The sequence below is a fragment of the Salvelinus fontinalis genome, chromosome 23 (genome assembly GCF_029448725.1).
Source record: "Salvelinus fontinalis isolate EN_2023a chromosome 23, ASM2944872v1, whole genome shotgun sequence".
NCBI classification, from domain to species: Eukaryota; Metazoa; Chordata; class Actinopteri; order Salmoniformes; family Salmonidae; genus Salvelinus; species Salvelinus fontinalis.
The window spans coordinates 38,565,381-38,583,206 of NC_074687.1; the positions used below are offsets into that span (position 1 = coordinate 38,565,381).

The following is a 17,826-nucleotide window of genomic DNA, read 5'->3' on the forward strand; positions in this document are numbered from 1 at the left end:
TTTCTTGGTGACAAAATGCTGCAAATCAAAGGTTGACACTTTTGTGTGTCAAGCTTTGACACAAACCACATCATTTCATCATGGAAATGTGGGTAATTTTTGGTTGAGACGTTGATCGATGAGATTTCAACCTTTCTACACCCACTCAGAAAGACAGTCAGAAGTTTGTTGAGTTCCCAATGTGTTATCACTGCACTTTCAACCATTTAAAAGCACAACAAAGTTCAAATGGGAATACAATGTCAGATATTTTATATTTATACAACAACTTAATGTGTTATCCCTGTATTTCATCTAATAGCACAACCAAATTACCAGGATTGTAGTTGAGATTACATTAAAAGTACTGTTTGAAGTTCTGTGAAGATCGCCACAGACCTGCGACCTTTGCATGCTATGCTGAACATGCACACTTGATTACATAATAATACTTTTAAAGTTACAGTAACCTCAAAATATGGCCATGGATGAGTTACTCATTTTAAGGTTGAATAAAAACTGTTACATTAGTTTGTAAAATAGCCTCATTACAAAAGTCATTTCGATTTGTGTTAGGTTGACAACAGGGGGGGTTAACTCAGATAGGGGTCTCTACTTAATGCTGAGAGTGTCACGTTCCTGACCTGTTTTCTCTTGTTTTTGTATGTGTTTAGTTGGTCAGGGCATGAGTTGGGGTGGGCATTCTATGTTATGTGTTTCTATGTTTAGGTTCATTGTCATTTAGCCTGATATGGTTCTCAATCAGGGACAGGTGTTTTACGTTTCCTCTGATTGAGAACCATATTAAGGTAGGTTGTTCACACTGTTTGTTTGTGGCTGTATGTCTTCCGTGTTTGTGTCTGTGCACCACACGGGACTGTTTCGGTTTGTTTGTTCGATTTAGGTAGTCTGTTCCTGTTTCATGCGTTCTTAGTGTTTATGTAAGTTCTTGTTCAGGTCAGTCTACGTCGTTTGTTATTTTGTAGTTTGTTTAAGTGTTTGTCTTTACTTTAATAAACTTCATTATGTCCACATTCCACGCTGCGCTTTGGTCCAATCAATACTCCTCCTCTTCGGACGAAGAGTAGGAGGACAACCGTTACAGAGAGTTAGAATAGTAGAATACACAAGGTGCAATTTCAAAATTTGGTTGTGCTTCAGCGGTTTTTCTTGTTATGTCAGTCACTAACCACGTTTCCATCCAGTTTCTATGAGTAAAGTCATAATGTATAAAAACTAATTACGCCAGCTGGGATGGAAACAGGAAGTTGCGGTTAAATTGTATGCATTTTGGGGCGGCAGGTAGCCTAGTGGTTAGAGCGTTGGATTAGTAACCGAAAGGTTGCAAGATCGAATCCCCGAGCTGACAAGGTAAAAATCTGTCGATCTGCCCCTGAACAAGGCACTGTTCCTAGGCTGTCATTGAAAATAAGAATTTGTTCTTAACTGACCTGCCTAGTTAAATAAAGGTTTTAAAAAATGGTGTTAATGCTGACAGATAATTTGTTCGTTCGACATGGTGTGATCTTTTGTGTCGTTAAAATTAATAATGAGAGAAATGTTAGTGGAAACCCCTTTGCACAAATATTGATATAATAACCATCATAAGGAAGTAAACTTGGTGATATGTTGTGTGGTCCTCCCACTACGACTCGGGAAACCATGCACCATTAGGCTACAGATTAAATAATTTCTTATGAACTTTACAGGGCGACTTACGTTCAGTCACTGGAAAATAAAGTAGACGTGATCAAGCCGAATCTCCTACCAGGGAGACATCAGAGACTGTAACATACTCTGTTTCACGAAAATGATGCCTCTCTCCGGATATACTGTACCCATACATACAGCCAGCTGGTTTCTCAGTACATCGCACAGACAGGAATAAAGAACTTTCCAGGAAAAGAAAGGCGGAGGTGTATGTTTGATGATTAACTACTCATGGTGTGATTGTGGTAACATATAGGAACTCAAGCCCTTTTGTTAACTCAACCTAGAATATCTCACAATCAAATGCCGACCGCATTACCTCCCGAGAGAATTCTCTTTGGTCCTCATCACAGCCATGTATATTCCCCCTCAAACCGATACCACGACAACTCCAAAGGAACTACACTGAACTTTGTGCAAACTGGAAACCACATATCCTGAGGCCACAAGCTGGGGACTTTAATAAAGCAAATCTTAGTAAAACTCTACCAAACTTTTAACAACAAGTATCAACGAGTGCCTGCGCCACTCGTGCTTCAAAAACTCACAACTATTGCTACTCTCCCTTCCGGTTCCGGGACGGCTACAAGGCCCTCCCTTGCCCTCCCTTCAGCAAATCAGAACACGCCTCTATCCCGCTCCTCCTTTTCTATAGGCAGAAACTCAAACAGGAAGTACCCTTGGTAAAGACTGTTCAATGCTGGTTTGACCAATCGGAATCCATGCTTCAAGATTGTTTTGATCACGTGGACTAGGATATGTTCCGGGTTACCTCTGAGAATAACATTGACGTATACACTGACTGAGTTCATCATGAAGTGTATAAGGGATGTTGTTCCCACTGTGACAATTAAAACCTATCCAAACCAAATATCGTGGATAGATGGCAGCATTTGCGCAAAACTGAAAGCACAAACCACCACATTTAACCACGGCAAGATGACTGGGAATACGGAGTAGAAACAGTCCAGTTATACCCATCATAGGCAATCAAACAGGCAAAATGTTAGTACAGAGACAAAGTGTAGCAGCAATTCAAAGGCTCAGACACGAGACGTATATGGCAGGGACTCCAAACAATCACGGATTATAACGGGAAAAGAAGCCACGATGCGGACACCGACGTCTTGCTCCCGGGACAAGCTAAACACCATCTTCACTCACTTAGAGGAAAACACAGTGCCGCCGACGTGGGCCACCACCACTTCCCTAGACTGTGAGCTCTCGTACTGCGTGGCTGACGTGAGTAAGATATTTAAGCTTTTTAACCCTCGCAAAGCTACAGGCACAGATGGCATCACTAGCTGCGTCCTCAGAGCATGCGCAGACCAGCTGGCTGGAGTATTCAATCTCTCCCTATCTCAGTCTGTTGACGCCACTTGCTTCAAGATGTCCACCATTATTCCTGTACCCAAGAAAGCAAAAGTAACTGAACTAAAGGACTATCGCCCCGTAGCACTCATGTCTGTCATCATGAAGTGCTTTGAGAAATGACTTAAGGATCATATCACCTCCCCCTTACCCGACACCCTAGACCCACTGCAATTTGCATTCCGCCTCAATAGATCCACGGATGACACAATCGCCATCACACTGCCCACTGCCCTAACCCATCTGGACAAGAGGAATACTTATGTAAAAATGCTGTTCTTTAACTACATCTCAGTCTTCAACACGATAGTACCGTCCAAGCTCATCATTAAGTTTGGGGCCCAGGGTCTGAACCCCACCCTGTGCAACTTGGTCCTGGACTTCCTGACAGGCTGCCCCTAGGTGGTGAAGGTAGATAACAACACCTCTACGGCGCTGATCCTCAACACAGGCGGCCCCACAAGGTTGTGTGCTCAGTCCCCCCAGTACTCCCTGTTCACCCATGACTGGTTGGCCACACACATCTTCAACTCAATCATCAAGTTTGCACAACAATGGTAGGTCTGATTACCAACGATGACAAGACAGCCTACAGGGAGGAGGTGAGGGCCCTGGCGGAGTGGTGCCAGAAAAAGGTAGACTTGAAAATGCAATGGAAGCATAATAAACTTTAGATTCTTATTCGGTACATGAAAATGTAAGTTTAAAAGTCAATTTTGTGTGCGCTACATCATCACGCACTGATTTTTATCTGCAACAAGTTCGTTATGCAGATTTTGGAAAATTTGCATTACAATCTGTCGCCAATTGGATGGAAACCTAGCTACTGGCAGTCACTCAACTAGCCCATGTCAGCTAATAATTTTTAGATTGGAAAGTTAGTCTAGCCAGCTATCTAAACTTGTAGTAATCATGGTCAAATTACCAGCCCCAATGATTTTGTCAGTCACTCTTAGATATTACAGTGGGGAGAACAAGTATTTAATACACTGCCAATTTTGCAGATTTTCCTACTTACAAAGCATGTAGAGGTCTGTAATTTTTTTATCATAGGTACACTTCAATTGCGAGAGACGGAATCTAAAACAAAAATCCAGAAAATCACATTGTATGATTTTTAAGTAATTAATTTGCATTTTATTGCATGACATAAGTATTTGATACATCAGAAAAGCAGAACTTAATAATTGGTACAGAAACCTTTGTTTGCAATTACAGAGATCATACGTTTCCTGTAGTTCTTGACCAGGTTTGCACACACTGCAGCAGGAATTTTGGCCCACTCCTCCATACAGACCTTCTCCAGATCCTTCAGGTTTCGGGGCTGTCGCTGGGCAATACGGACTTTCAGCTCCCTCCAAAGATTTTCTATTGGGTTCAGGTCTGGAGACTGGCTAGGCCACTCCAGGACCTTGAGATGCTTCTTACGGAGCCACTCTTTAGTTGCCCTGGCTGTGTGTTTCGGGTCGTTGTCATGCTGGAAAACCCAGCCACGACCCATCTTCAATGCTCTTACTGAGGGAAGGAGGTTGTTGGCCAAGATCTCGCGATACATGGCCCCATCCATCCTCCCCTCAATACGGTGCAGTCGTCCTGTCCCCTTTGCAGAAAAGCATCCCCAAAGAATGATGTTTCCACCTCCATGCTTCACGGTTGGGATGGTGTTCTTGGGGTTGTACTCATCTTTCTTCTTCCTCCAAACATGGCGAGTGGAGTTTAGACCAAAAAGCTCTATTTTTGAATCATCAGACAACATGACTTTCTCCCATTCCTCCTCTGGATCATCCAGATGGTCATTGGCAAACTTCAGACGGGCCTGGACATGCGCTGGCTTGAGCAGGGGGACATTGCGTGGGCTGCACGCTTTTAATCCATGACGGCGTAGTGTGTTACTAATAGTTTTCTTTGAGACTGTGGTCCCAGCTCTCTTCAGGTCATTGACCAGGTCCTGCTGTGTAGTTCTGGGCTGATCCCTCACCTTCCTCATGATCATTGATGCCCCATGAGGTGAGATCTTGCATGGAACCCCAGACCGAGGGTGATTGACCGTCATCTTGAACTTCTTCCATTTTCTAATAATTTCGCCAACAGTTGTTGCCTTCTCACCAAGCTGCTTGCCTATTGTCCTGTAGCCCATCCCAGCCTTGTGCAGGTCTACAATTTTATCCCCGATGTCCTTACACAGCTCTCTGGTCTTGGCCATTGTGGAGAGGTTGGAGTCTGTTTGATTGAGTGTGTGGACAGGTGTCTTTTATACAGGTAACGAGTTCAAACAGGTGCAGTTAATACAGGTAATGAGAGAAGAACAGGAGGGTTTCTTAAAGAAAAACTAACAGGTCTGTGAGAGCCGGAATTCTTACTGGTTGATAGGTGATCAAATATTTATGTCATGCAATAAAATGCAAATTAATTACTTAAAAATCATACAATGTGATTTTATGGATTTCTGTTTTAGATTCCGTATCTCACAGTTGAAGTGTACCTAAAAATTACAGACCTCTATATGCTTTGTAAGTAGGAAAACCTGCAAAATCGGCAGTGTATCAAATACTTGTTCTCCCCACTGTATATTAAAAACTTCCCCAAAAAATGTCCACACTATGGCAAAATCTGTAGAATTGCAGGAAATACACTGTAAAAACGGCAAAATTTTCTCTCCGTGCCATGGCAAAATGAGTAGAATTACATGAAATTATTACTATTATTCTCTACACCCCATGGTAAAATGTGTAGAATTGCAGGAAATACACTGTAAAAACGGCAAAATTTTCTCTCCGTGCCATGGCAAAATGAGTAGAATTACATGAAATTATTACTATTATTCTCTACACCCCATGGTAAAATGTGTAGAATTGCAGGAATGTCTCCACTGTCAAGAGGGGGGCTGCTAAAATGTTTTGCTCGCAAGGGGTTTCCACAACAAAATTTCACCCAAAAGACTAGGATGGGTTCTAACAGCATGTGTGGGTATGGATGTGGGTACGCAGGCCCGCAAGTCACTGCAGCCCCTCATGATGAGTTCAGATTTTTAGTTGCCCCCACCCCCATCAAAGTTGCCCATCCCTGCTATAAATAAATCAACTCTCCAGTAGGATGTGCTGCCCAGTCTACTGTTTTTTTCTTCTGATTGTGGATATAACATTGAAGATCTGACATTGTTTCAAAGGTACAAATTCAACATATTATATACAAGTTTTGTCTATGTAGAATTGTTTTTTTTACCATAATGACATAATGGTGATAACTTTCTGCAATCCAATGTATTTTCCACATAGATTCCATATTACAATACGTTGATATATTACATTGAAACAACGTTGATTCAACCAGTTTGTGCCCAGTGGGATGTAAAGAAGGGCTGCGTCTGTGGAGTGCTTTAATTCTCTATTTCCTTCTTCCTTCCACAAAGACAGCACTGCTGGTATCTGGCTAAAACTGGAGGATAGTCCCTTAGCCCTGTGTTAAACATACACTGAAACAGACATCTTTGAAACTAAGGGTAATCTCCCCTGTCTTGCTTTCACAAATGGGGCTGTCCTGGACCACACACCACAGCTGAGCTCAGTCAAATTACTTAGAAGGGACTTAGCGTCCATCAAACGCAGAGAGGTTCCGGGTCGTGCCACAGCTCTTTTGGCCAAACGCAAAGCGGATTTGAATTTCCTGGGCTAATTTTCAACTTTCTCTGTTGGTGTCCTGAAACACTCCAGGTTCACCTCAGCCCCAGAATATAAGTGTTCACCAGGGGCGTCGGCAGGATGAGACACAGGAAGAAGCCTGGTCTCCAAACATCTGGCAGGGCCAGGCTTCCATGACTCGCTCAACCTCAGGATAAAAAAGGCCTCAGATCTGCAGGGATCAAAGTGTACCCTGGGTGCCTGAGCCCTTGGCCTCCCTCAACGTATTCAAATATGGTTTCCTGAAAGCAACTTGAGCCATAAGCAGACCTCAGAATATAAACGTGGAGGAAAGAGATTATGAATACCTGAAAGTCTATGTGACCTCTACACACAACACAAGTGAAGCATTATGAAAGCCCATGGCTTACGGAAAATGAAAATGTTTTTATCACAGCATTTAGCATTTTGCCCCGAAACCAGCTACTCTGCTCTCAGGAGAAGGGAGTTTCAAACCTCATTAATGGACCTAGCTAGTTATAATGAATATTTTCCCAATTTATAATGGCATAACTGCTTAATTATTTTTGCTAGTATAAACCAGGGAACTACAGTGGGGGAAACACTTTAAATGCATATTTCAATGAATGAAATTAAACTCAAACTGCTATTCCTTCCAGCATTTCCCTTCATATTCACACATCATAAATTCTTAAAAGCAGTCCCTTGTCAGCGGCAGTGATGCTTCAGAGCGGGGGTCACCTGTATCCAGCATTACCGAATTAGCTGCTATCTAACCCAGACCTGCTGTGGCATGCTGACACTAATCCCGCGCCCGCTGGAGAGCCCTGTCTGTGTTATATTATCATGTCTAATCCACGTAATCTCCCGGTCGTGCAGCTAAACGGTATTCCACCTCCGTCTCTTACCTCAGTCTCGTAATAACATTAATGAAGGGCCGGGCCCCCATTACCCAGGCAGGCTAGTGGTGGGCTGGGTGACGGCCGTAATCAGCAGCCCCCTTCTCAACCACCCACTCAGCCTCCCAGGCAGCATGAATTAATGGAATTCAGCGCCTTGGGCAAAGAGCAAACCAAACATATGTTCAACAAATCAGGGTTTGTGTATTTTCTTGTCACCGTTACGATGGGTGTCTATTAGCGCCATTGATGAGATCTTTAGCAAAGGGCTTGGCGTGTAGGAGAATGAGGCTTTGAAGTGCTATAGCTCCACTTCTAAAACCCCTGCGATGAGACATCGTTTATGACCAGTTGACCCAGGTTAAAATACCATATAAATATCACTCATAATACTTTCTCCCTTTGTTGTCAACAAAAAAAGTCAGGAAGGATTGGTAGGGATGAAAGGGTTCCTGAATTAAAAATGGCACTTTATCAATTAAAGCTGGATTTCTCCTGTCTCCTGTCTCCTTACGTAATTACCTGCACCCTTCAGCTCTGTGCTCGGGCTTACCTTGTTTACACTGTGTGTCTCGTAGGCTGCCTGTCTCCCTGCAAGGCTTCACTACTGTGTCTTCTCTGACTTTGTCTCTGCTGTCATTTCTCAGTTGTTTATCATGGCGGTCGGGAGCAACCTTTAAAGAAGAAGCATAAACACAGCCAGAAGAGTACTGTCAATGGAAACACAAAATACACAGACAGAAAGACACAAGTAAAAGCAGGCCGCCTATTTATTATTGTTTCTTAGTCATACTGGATTCAAATTCATTTATTTTTAATTTACTGTTTTGGCAGACACAACCCATGAAAGTGTTTTGCAATGTTAATCACATGCTAATGCAATCGCATAGGCCCCGCTATTACCCCTACCTCCCTGCAAATAGCAGCACACTGACTTAATTGTGAGGTTGAAAATAACAACACAGACAGACCTCTCATATAAAGAAATTACCTTTGAATAAAAGAGCTATAGGAAAGTATTAATCTGCTTAACATTTCTAAGTACATCCTCCAAAGGATTTTGCTTTTTAAATCTTACATATGCTCAGCAGAGTTACTGCGTTTTCCTCATTTCATCCTTTCAACATCAAATGGTGAGCAGCAAAAATTGGATCAGACTTCAAAGACTCTGATGTGCTCCTAGTCACGGAGTGGCTCTTCTATTTCACATATTGAATTCGAGCAGGATATCAAAGTGCTACCAAAGAACCTCAGGTCTTTACCAAAAAGGGGTCTAACATCTGTAGAAAGAGAAGCGCAAAGACAAATCACCTCCGGGAACAGCAAGCATTTATTCTCAGCCGCGAATTTCCAGCCTTTTGATTCTCCCGTTCCTGTACCACCCTGTCTCTCTATTGAGATGGAGTTTGGAGCAAGAGAAGTCTTTTGTCTCAAGGACTCAAAAAACTAATGAATAATCTATGTTCAATGGGCTTTGTAGAAGTACAGTATTATGCTAAAATATTCATTTCTCTGATAAAAACTTACCTTCTCTCTGTGATCATTGGAAGTGTTTCTGCCATCATACCTACAAAGGTCAAAAAGAGAGTTTAGAGGACTGATCCTAAACCACCTATCAAAATAGATTTCACATGGTACAACATAGATAATGATATACAAACTATTACGTAAGATTTACCATCCTTCATCTTGTCTCTCTTTCATGACATATAGACACACGACTGAACACACAGTAGAGCAACAGAACAGAGCTGGGGAATATTATTCAGGTTGGGCAGTGTGATGCAATAGAAACCTTTGGAGATAGACAAACGTAGACAGTGTGCAAGGCACTGAGTGATATAAAAGGGGAAAGTAACAGCGTGTAGGTAAGAGCCCACAGATCTTAAAAAGGGGAAAATGGGCCAGATCTCGTCAAAATAAATCTATATGGAGTGATTCCAACACTGATTAAACAGAATTGTTAAGTTGAGGTTTGAAGTTTTCTCACCAAGGAATATGATTGTAAACACGGAGAAAAAATTCCCAGAAGAAAAACTTCTCAGCCCGGGTATACAACAAGCATAATATTTTCAGATGTGGAAATCTAGTCTTTGAGTCTGGAGAGATGCATTGCCGCCCTTGACCGACAAATTCAATAAAAGCCGAAATGAATAAAGATTTCAGCTTCTCCAACAAAATGGGGGATCTGTGCATCAGTTGGCAATATACTTCCAAACCCAAGTACTGCCTATGTATTTACTTTCTTAAAAAATATATATATAATACCCTTAACATTTGAAGATGATGGAATAAACCAATAATATTCCAAATAAGAGAGAATCAATAGTGGTCTTGAATGAAAGAACAAGTGTTGAAGGAGAGTAGTGCGACAGTCAGCTCAGTTGGACTTGTGAGCAGGACTGGCCAGACACCATGTGTACTGCTGTTCAGCTGCTGCTCTCTTGCTTCACACATACTTCCTTAATGACTGGCCTGCCCATACGCTGAGTAAACACAAACTGTGTTCAGCTCTTACATCTGGAGACCAGCTCAGAGCCCAGCCCCGTTTGCGGTCAGACAAGTGCACTATCTTGGTGGAAAGTTATTTATTACATTTATAAAAAAGGAGAGGTGGTGCAATAGGAGGAGCTTCCTCTAGTGGTTGAAACAACAGTACATTAACGAGGGGAGGAAAGAGGTCTGCGTAGTAGAGCTCAAGTTGAGTGACTGGTATGCAAACCCCTTTGCCCCATGACTGTGGTCTCTACCGGAGGTCCTTCTGTAACAACTTGAGAACGAGCTTGGCAGTGGTGCACACCAGGCTCAGATCTAATGGCCTTCAGAGACACTTAACACTAAAAAACTACAAAAAACCACAAACAAACATACAGAAACACAGAATATCATCCCTATGGAGATAGCTGAACCCTGCTGTCTGTGGCTAGACTTTGGAGCATCCTTATCATTAGGGCCTAATGGATACATCAACACAATCACACACTGACAAAAACATAGCTAACTGTTTTAGATCAAATATAACACCGGTAAAGGGATGAAGAAACTGACCCAAAATAATTGTTCCTGTCAGTGTGGCCTCCTGCCCCTGGGTGAGATCTGTGCCTCTGGATTCCATGGTCTTTACGCACTCGGTGGCCCCTGTATGCTGTGGATACAGTAATATGACTACCATCAATGCATTATTATCTGGGATTTAAATTATTTTCAGCGTATTAAGCTATGCTTAACTGCACAACTTAAACTTGATAAGACAAAGAAAAAGGACACAAGATGTTATTTGGAATAGTTTAAAGAACACTCATTAGTGTGGCTTGGGCAATTACTGACTGGCAACTAACAAAGCCTTGTATCTTACAATTTAGTAAACAAAGATGTTATCCAAGTGTAAACAATTATACCAGTTAGTGGTACAAAAGTGCATCCATTTTTCGATCAATCCAAAAAGGAGGGATTCACTTTCAAAACAATATGTGATGACAAAAGGGGACCCTAATGGATGGCACTAAACAGAGCATGCCACGCTATTCAGTCAAAGGGCTTTGTGTTTTAGTTGTAAAATTACACACAGTGAAAAAGAATGTTGGGAGTACATTGTTGAGCAGCTCTATTTTCCATGGTCTAATCTGATCGATGGTTAGCATGCCCCCCAGGTCCTGCTGAGATCTGAGGAGCCACCAGACTCATACATTTGAAAGGCATCTGTTTATTTAAAAAATGCAAATGCGGCCCACCTCAAAGGCTATAAGCTGCAGTGAACACACAATGTGAGCGTGTTGGAGTGTTCCGTCGGGGGGCTGAGGCCCCACTTATGTCAGGTTTGGCCTTCTCCTCAGCCCACCCGCCCACACACAAACACGTCAATGTGGAGTTCTACAAAGAGATAAAGAGCGAGGGCCGACAGCAGGGCTTTTCTCACACCAAAAAACCTGTTTACCTATTCCACAGTGTTATTTACAAGGGTTTTAATGGAGGACATTTACACAAGGTGTGCAGGCGACTGATATGCTCCGTGTGCCAGATGAGGGCAGCCCTTAGGAGAGCCACATAAAACAATGCCAAGTCTCCACCCCCCCAGCCCTCCTCTCCCCTGCCCCTCTTGGCACCGTCCCTTGTCCTCCAATGAGAGGCTCAAAGGAGTGGGGGAGGCCCGCAAAGGTTAATGTGCCCACTTTGATCTTCATCAAGGCACACTGAGTACGAATTAATTTACATTTCAGATGAAAAGGTTGACAGTATAAAAAGGCATCTTGTTTCTGGTATGTGAGAGCAGTGTAATAGACTGGGAATTTGACAGAGGAAGTTGTGAGGAAACAGAAGGGATAACCCCCCTCTCTTGCCTTTACTGGGAAAGAGATGAAAGGAAAAAAAGGATCTCAATATGCACTGTTCTTCTGAATCATGGGGACCAAATGCTGCCCAAACTTTCAAAAGCCTTTCCTTATACATTATTAATTAATTATTACGGTTTCATGGGCTGATTATTGAGATCAAAAAGGTATTTCATCAAACCATAAGGTTTTCAGACCTGTATTCATTTTCTCTTAAAAATATATAAAGAAAAACTCCAAAGCACACAATTTGGATATAGAAGTACATGAAATTTTCAGAAGTGCCCTATTTAGTGTGTTGAGTACTTCTGAGAACAATTCAACCACATCGGCCATGCTTCACCTGATTGTATGCAAACAGCCGCGTCTTCCCTCTCCTTTCTGGTTCGCTTGAAATTCTGCCGGGTAGTGTGGCCCCTCCAGGCTACAGAGAGAAATAAGCTACTGATCAACCTCAGTCAAACAATATAGTCGGCACATACAACATGAGACCCCACTTCAAAACAGAGCACAACCAGGTGGCAATGAACTCTCAGAGGTCTTATTATCTCCTCTGAAGCATTGCTCTTTTGGCCTATATGGGTCACACTGTGGTTATCAAACTAATCTCTTTTATGAAGTATAGTCCTCCAGATTAGGCCAGGTGGATGGCTACCTGACTGGATGACGATGGCCCCACGGTTCCTCTTCTCCTTCTCTCTGCGGTAGCGCCTCGCCCCCAGCCAGCCCTTGGTGTAGGCCTGCATCACCATCACCCGTGCTATCAGCTCTCTCAGCAGCAGGTTCAGCTGCTCCACATGGTAGTACTTCAGGAACACCTGGCATACAGTACACCCAGGGAGCTTAACATCGAAGCACCTCAATCCATGGACAAAGTTGCGATGCCATCCGTATGTTTTGAAACAAGAATCACTATAATTTCCCCTGGCTAATCATCATCACTTTACCTTTGTCTTCCCTAAGACCCAGTTCTCTAGTTTGGCCCGCTCCAGTATGGCAACGGCATTTTCTTTGCTGGTGTCAGGCATCTGGTGAGCCCGGAAAGCAAGGTAGTAATACCTATAAAAGCGGGGAGAGGGAAAGATATCGGACTTTTATCACATGTAATCAGATTTTTTTGCTGTGATTCCCGTGTTTTCAGACAGTTCAGAAACGTGCCTTTCATACCACTTCCAAATATATTTATATCAAAATTAATTCAATCGCCATCCGTGGATCAGTGCACAAAGAAAACGAGGCTCGCTGAGGCATGAGTCACTAACAGAGGCCTATTGTCTGAGCTTTTCTGAATGGACTATGCACTCTTATTTCAATCACCACACAGATGACGCCCATCTGTGTTAATCAGGTCCAGTGCATGTCTCTACTTCATTGTCTAAGGCCCTTGACTGTCCCGCCTGTCACAGTTTATAAAACACCCGCATAGGACAGAGCTGATATAACTGTTTGTTCAGGGACATCAAGGCTCCCAAACTGCTGGTTCATTCCTTGTGTTCTGGTGTTGGTCAAAGAAAAGAAAAACAACAATGGAGATGGAAGAAAATCGTCTTTGAACCCCCCCCCCACCTCATCCTACAGCCTTTCATTCTAATTCCTGTTGATACCTGTTCTTTCTTTGATGGTAAATACAAAGCACACTCCTTCGCAACATCAGACGAGTCTTTGATATGAGAGCACAAATTTAAATCAGTTTTGCACTAAAGGTGCAGTTTAACTATTCAGTCTGTCAGAATTATTTCTGCCTGGCTTGGAATGGATAGATTCAATGGCAAGGCTGAAAGCCAGGGACATGTCAGGATATGGTTTCCTATACTCCAAACAATAGATAGGTCAAATCAATCTAGTAACACAACAGGACAGTAGCTTTAAACACTGCTAAATGAGAATCTAGCCCCTCCCCCCTCCTCACACACACCTACACGTACACATTCATTCTATCTGAGGGTTAACAGGCGATTGTCAGGTGATGCACTCTCACTTTTAAAACCAAACTAAGTGAACCCTAAACTAAAATAGCCTCACCAACAATGTCGGAGAATTGGGACAGGCAGAAGAACGACATGTGGTCATTCAAGGTTTCCTGCTTGAAATTCGGCTAAATTAAACACACAATCTTTTAAAAGCTCCCCTAGAGCAGCGAAACTAACCAGCCGTCCCACTGCTTTTTACACAGGCCACAAGCACAAGCCCAAGCTAATTAAAGTGTACATCATATTAAAGCACCCCATTGGAGGTGCCTGGAATATTTTTCAAAGGATAATTGATCAAACGTAGGTTTCCTACGTTTTCCCAAGGACCTAGTTTGAGTATGTATTTTATTCTTGATGGGTCGAGGAAGGTTTAAATCCTTGTTTTTTTCAATAGATGGAATTCTTATTATGCTCACACTGGCAGATGTTGCCAGGCATTTGAAAAACAAATAAAAACCTTATCTAATATCCTGTATCTAACCCAATTTCTTCATTACTTCATTACCCACCTGGGGAATAATGGGGTTCTATCTCAGATATGGACTATATCTGAGACACTGAACATAAAAACAAACCCTTAATGAATAGTAAAGAAAGATTGATTAAAATGTCTATGGTCAGCCTCAGAGTTCCTCTCTGTTTGAATTGTGCCCTTATTTCCAAGTCCCGTGAAGTGAACCCACCAAGTTAAGAGAGTTGAACCAGTTAAGAGAGTTGAACCCACGCAGTTAACTGAGTTGAACCCACACAGTTAAGAGAGTTGAACCCACCTAGTTAAGTGAGTTGAACAGGATGTAGTCTTACGCTATCACTAATGACTGCCAATTAGTGAGCCTATTGCTGTGCTCAAGTTTTAACTCCCATCTAATTAAGGAAGCCGTGTTTTGTGTGATGTAGCACACACAGTGCACGTGTTCTGCTCTACCACTGGGGTTCTGTCGGCACTCGGCGTGCACATCTAGCGCCGCGGCGCCCGGACTCACTGCCGTTGTTACCTGTTAACAAACTCTTCGAACAGGATGCGGTGGGAGTAGCCCTGGCGGCGGATGTTCACGGTCTCCAGGATCCCGGTGTAGCGCAGCTGCACCATCACCCTCTCCTTAAAGAAGCGTAGCGCCTGTCTGTCATCGTTGGGCTTTATGCAGCGCACAAAGTGGGGTTGACCCACCACCATCTTAGACAGCAGATCCATCAGGGAGTACTGCCAACGCAGTGAGGAGACAAAGCAAGGCGACGGGGGCGGAGCAAAGAAGTTAACAGGGATTATTCTTTGCATTATGCATTACTTCCTACTGTCATCGTGGAATTCACAGATTCTGTGCTGATGCTGTTTTGTTGTTGTGTCAGCAAAACAATATTTTTACTGACACGCTCTTCACTCGTTGATAGAAATCAACCCAGAAATTAAAACCCTTTTCTATTTTTGTACTGTATTAGAGGTCAATGAAAAACATTGCCGAAACGGAATGGTTGGGTGTGGTGATGGTGATACATACCCGGAAGTAGGAGGCCACTGTCTGTCTCCTCATGTTGGTGGTTTCCTCAGGGTGTCGCATCATCTCCATGGTGTCCACCTAAACACAAGCTGTCCCATTAATTCCTTCCTCACAATGGGATGGACATGAATACAGTACATTGTTGCTTGTACTGTGTTGTCTGTGAAGGGTAGCAGCACCATAAACACTTAAAGCCAACAGTGTAGAGAATGGATGTGTACAGCTGAGGGGCATGGGAGAATTGCAGCTGGCGCTGCACTGTATAATGAGGCTTGCCATCTCAAACCAGATAGTCCTTCTAACAACGGATTAACGAGGACACAATATAAGCATTCTAATGGCCCTCACACTTCATGGCTTCATAAAAATGAATGACGCAATCAATATTTTATAGTAAGTCTACACAGCAAAGTGCATATCTTAATACTTTATTTCATCTTAGCACAGGGGGAAAGGTATGTCAAACATTTTCTGAAACAACTTCATGTAGTAATTGGATGTCTTGACAGTGTCTATGTTGAACGCTGTTCAGACAGAAGTACCAGCAATCATCCCCTTTCTGTTCAACTACTTCTGCCAATGTATTTTAACAAGGGCCGTCCACACGTCTGCACTAGTTCAACCATTTGTTTGCAATGATAACTTTTACCAGCTTCTCATCTATTAACTGTTTAGAACTTTCCACAGATTTTGATTGGGCAAAGGAGAACATGCATTTTACATCAATCATATTTCAGAGTTTGACGCATCGTTACCATGTACTTTCTTTACACAGAGTAAGTATAGTAGTGTAGCTCATAAGGTGGTTTGATGCTTTACAAAGAGTGTATGAAAATGTCACAATGTTAAACCACAGAGAAATTGAACCCCTCCACACGATACCAGTAGCCAACCATTGGAAACAGTAGAAATATTGTTAAAAATATTAACTGAGAAAAATAAGAAAGTCATGCAAGATAAGGTAGAAGGTAAAAAAACAACCAAAGGCTGTTCTTACCTTCAATAAGTATTTGGGAGACTGAATACAGGAAGGTGTTGTTGAGAAACATGGAATGAAAGGAAACGATAAGAGGATAGACAAGAAGTAAAGAATCTGAAATCACCCTTAAGGGGTATAACACCAAAAATCAAGAGTCATTTCTTAATATACAATATTTGACAATTGACAAAATCTTAACAGGACATTATGATTTTACTGCATGCTCCCTTTAAAATAGGTTAGTTCAGACAGTGAGAGATGAATAGAGCAACAGAGTATTTTTCTTATAATTACTTTTATGATACACTAAGTCAGTAAAGTCAGTTAAGAACAAATTCTTATGTACAATGACGGCCTACCCCAGCCAAAACCTAAACCGGACCCCACTGGGCCAATTGTGCGCCGCCCTATGGGATTCAAAATCACCCCCGGTTGTGAGACAGCCTAGAATTGAACCAGGGTCTATAGTGACACCTCTAGCACTGAGATGCAGTGCCTTAGACTGCTGCGCCACTCGGGAGCCCAGAGCTTTGGATAAAAGCATCTGCTAAATGGCATATAGCATGATTATTTATTATATATTATGTTCACTACACTAGTTAATAGGGAAGATATAAAACCAGATAACCCTTTCATAGGGCTGCAGCAGGATGTAATTGTTTATGGCCTAACTGTGGCCTCATTTTGGCTAGAGGCCTGTAACACGATGTTCCATCAAACGTCTACCATTCAACATGTTGTTCTTTATAATAGGAATTGTACGAGAAATCCGTACCAGCAGTCATCATTTAAAGCCTCCTTCCTAAAAGCTGTTGATGGGGTAAAACACTGAGATATGCCCGCTTTTAACGATGGATCTTTATAGTGTCAGGGGGATCCCAGTTAAGGGTAGAGCATGGTGCACTTAGACTCAAATCGTTCTCAATGTTCAAACGATTCAAATCGTTTTCAATGATCTCGCAAGCTGCTACAATGGACTAACAGCTCAAGTAAATACAATGTCAGTCACAACTGCCTGAATCTGAACAATACTACCAGACAGCGTGGAGATAGACAGCACCACGAGCAAGACAGTGAGGATAGCCAGTCACAAGGGAATGCTATGTTGTGTTTGATTTCTACAGTTTGTTTTTGATGTAATTCCCGTGAACTCATAAACAGGGCTCTATTTTAACAAACCTAACATAATCGTCAATCTTGTGCTTTTGGTTCGGGTGATGTGTCAGAAATATTTGAGCTATTTTCACAAACACAATTATCGGCGCAGTTGCTGGCGTTGGCGCACAAGGGCTGGGTTTTGATGAAAAAACAAGTTGTGGGTGTGTCGAGGCTTGGCCCCTAACTGGACAATCAGAACGTGCTCCATAGCTAAATATGTGGTTGCTTTGAGTTGTGTATTTAAGGTACTTATGTACTTGAAATCAACTCCAATTCCAATGTTAGTCCATTAAAGTTT

At 42.4% G+C, this 17,826-nt stretch overlaps 1 protein-coding gene across 9 annotated transcripts in view; it reads right to left on the reverse strand.

Annotated features, from left to right (window-relative positions):
* The window catches only part of myo3b (myosin IIIB), a 104,533-nt gene that overhangs the window by 27,217 nt on the left and 59,490 nt on the right, over positions 1–17,826 (reverse strand). For 7 of the 9 annotated variants that reach the window (XM_055878774.1, XM_055878771.1, XM_055878768.1 and 4 more), the window contains 9 exons: positions 16,389–16,409; positions 15,392–15,469; positions 14,891–15,096; positions 12,873–12,984; positions 12,581–12,743; positions 12,269–12,349; positions 10,646–10,742; positions 9,125–9,164; positions 8,151–8,271 (listed from right to left, as the gene is read on the reverse strand). In XM_055878774.1, the coding sequence (XP_055734749.1) occupies positions 8,151–8,271; positions 9,125–9,164; positions 10,646–10,742; positions 12,269–12,349; positions 12,581–12,743; positions 12,873–12,984; positions 14,891–15,096; positions 15,392–15,469; positions 16,389–16,409 (919 nt within the window). The remainder of the gene's footprint in view (positions 1–8,150; positions 8,272–9,124; positions 9,165–10,645; positions 10,743–12,268; positions 12,350–12,580; positions 12,744–12,872; positions 12,985–14,890; positions 15,097–15,391; positions 15,470–16,388; positions 16,410–17,826) is intronic. The other 2 variants (XM_055878770.1, XM_055878769.1) reach the window with 1 other exon arrangement.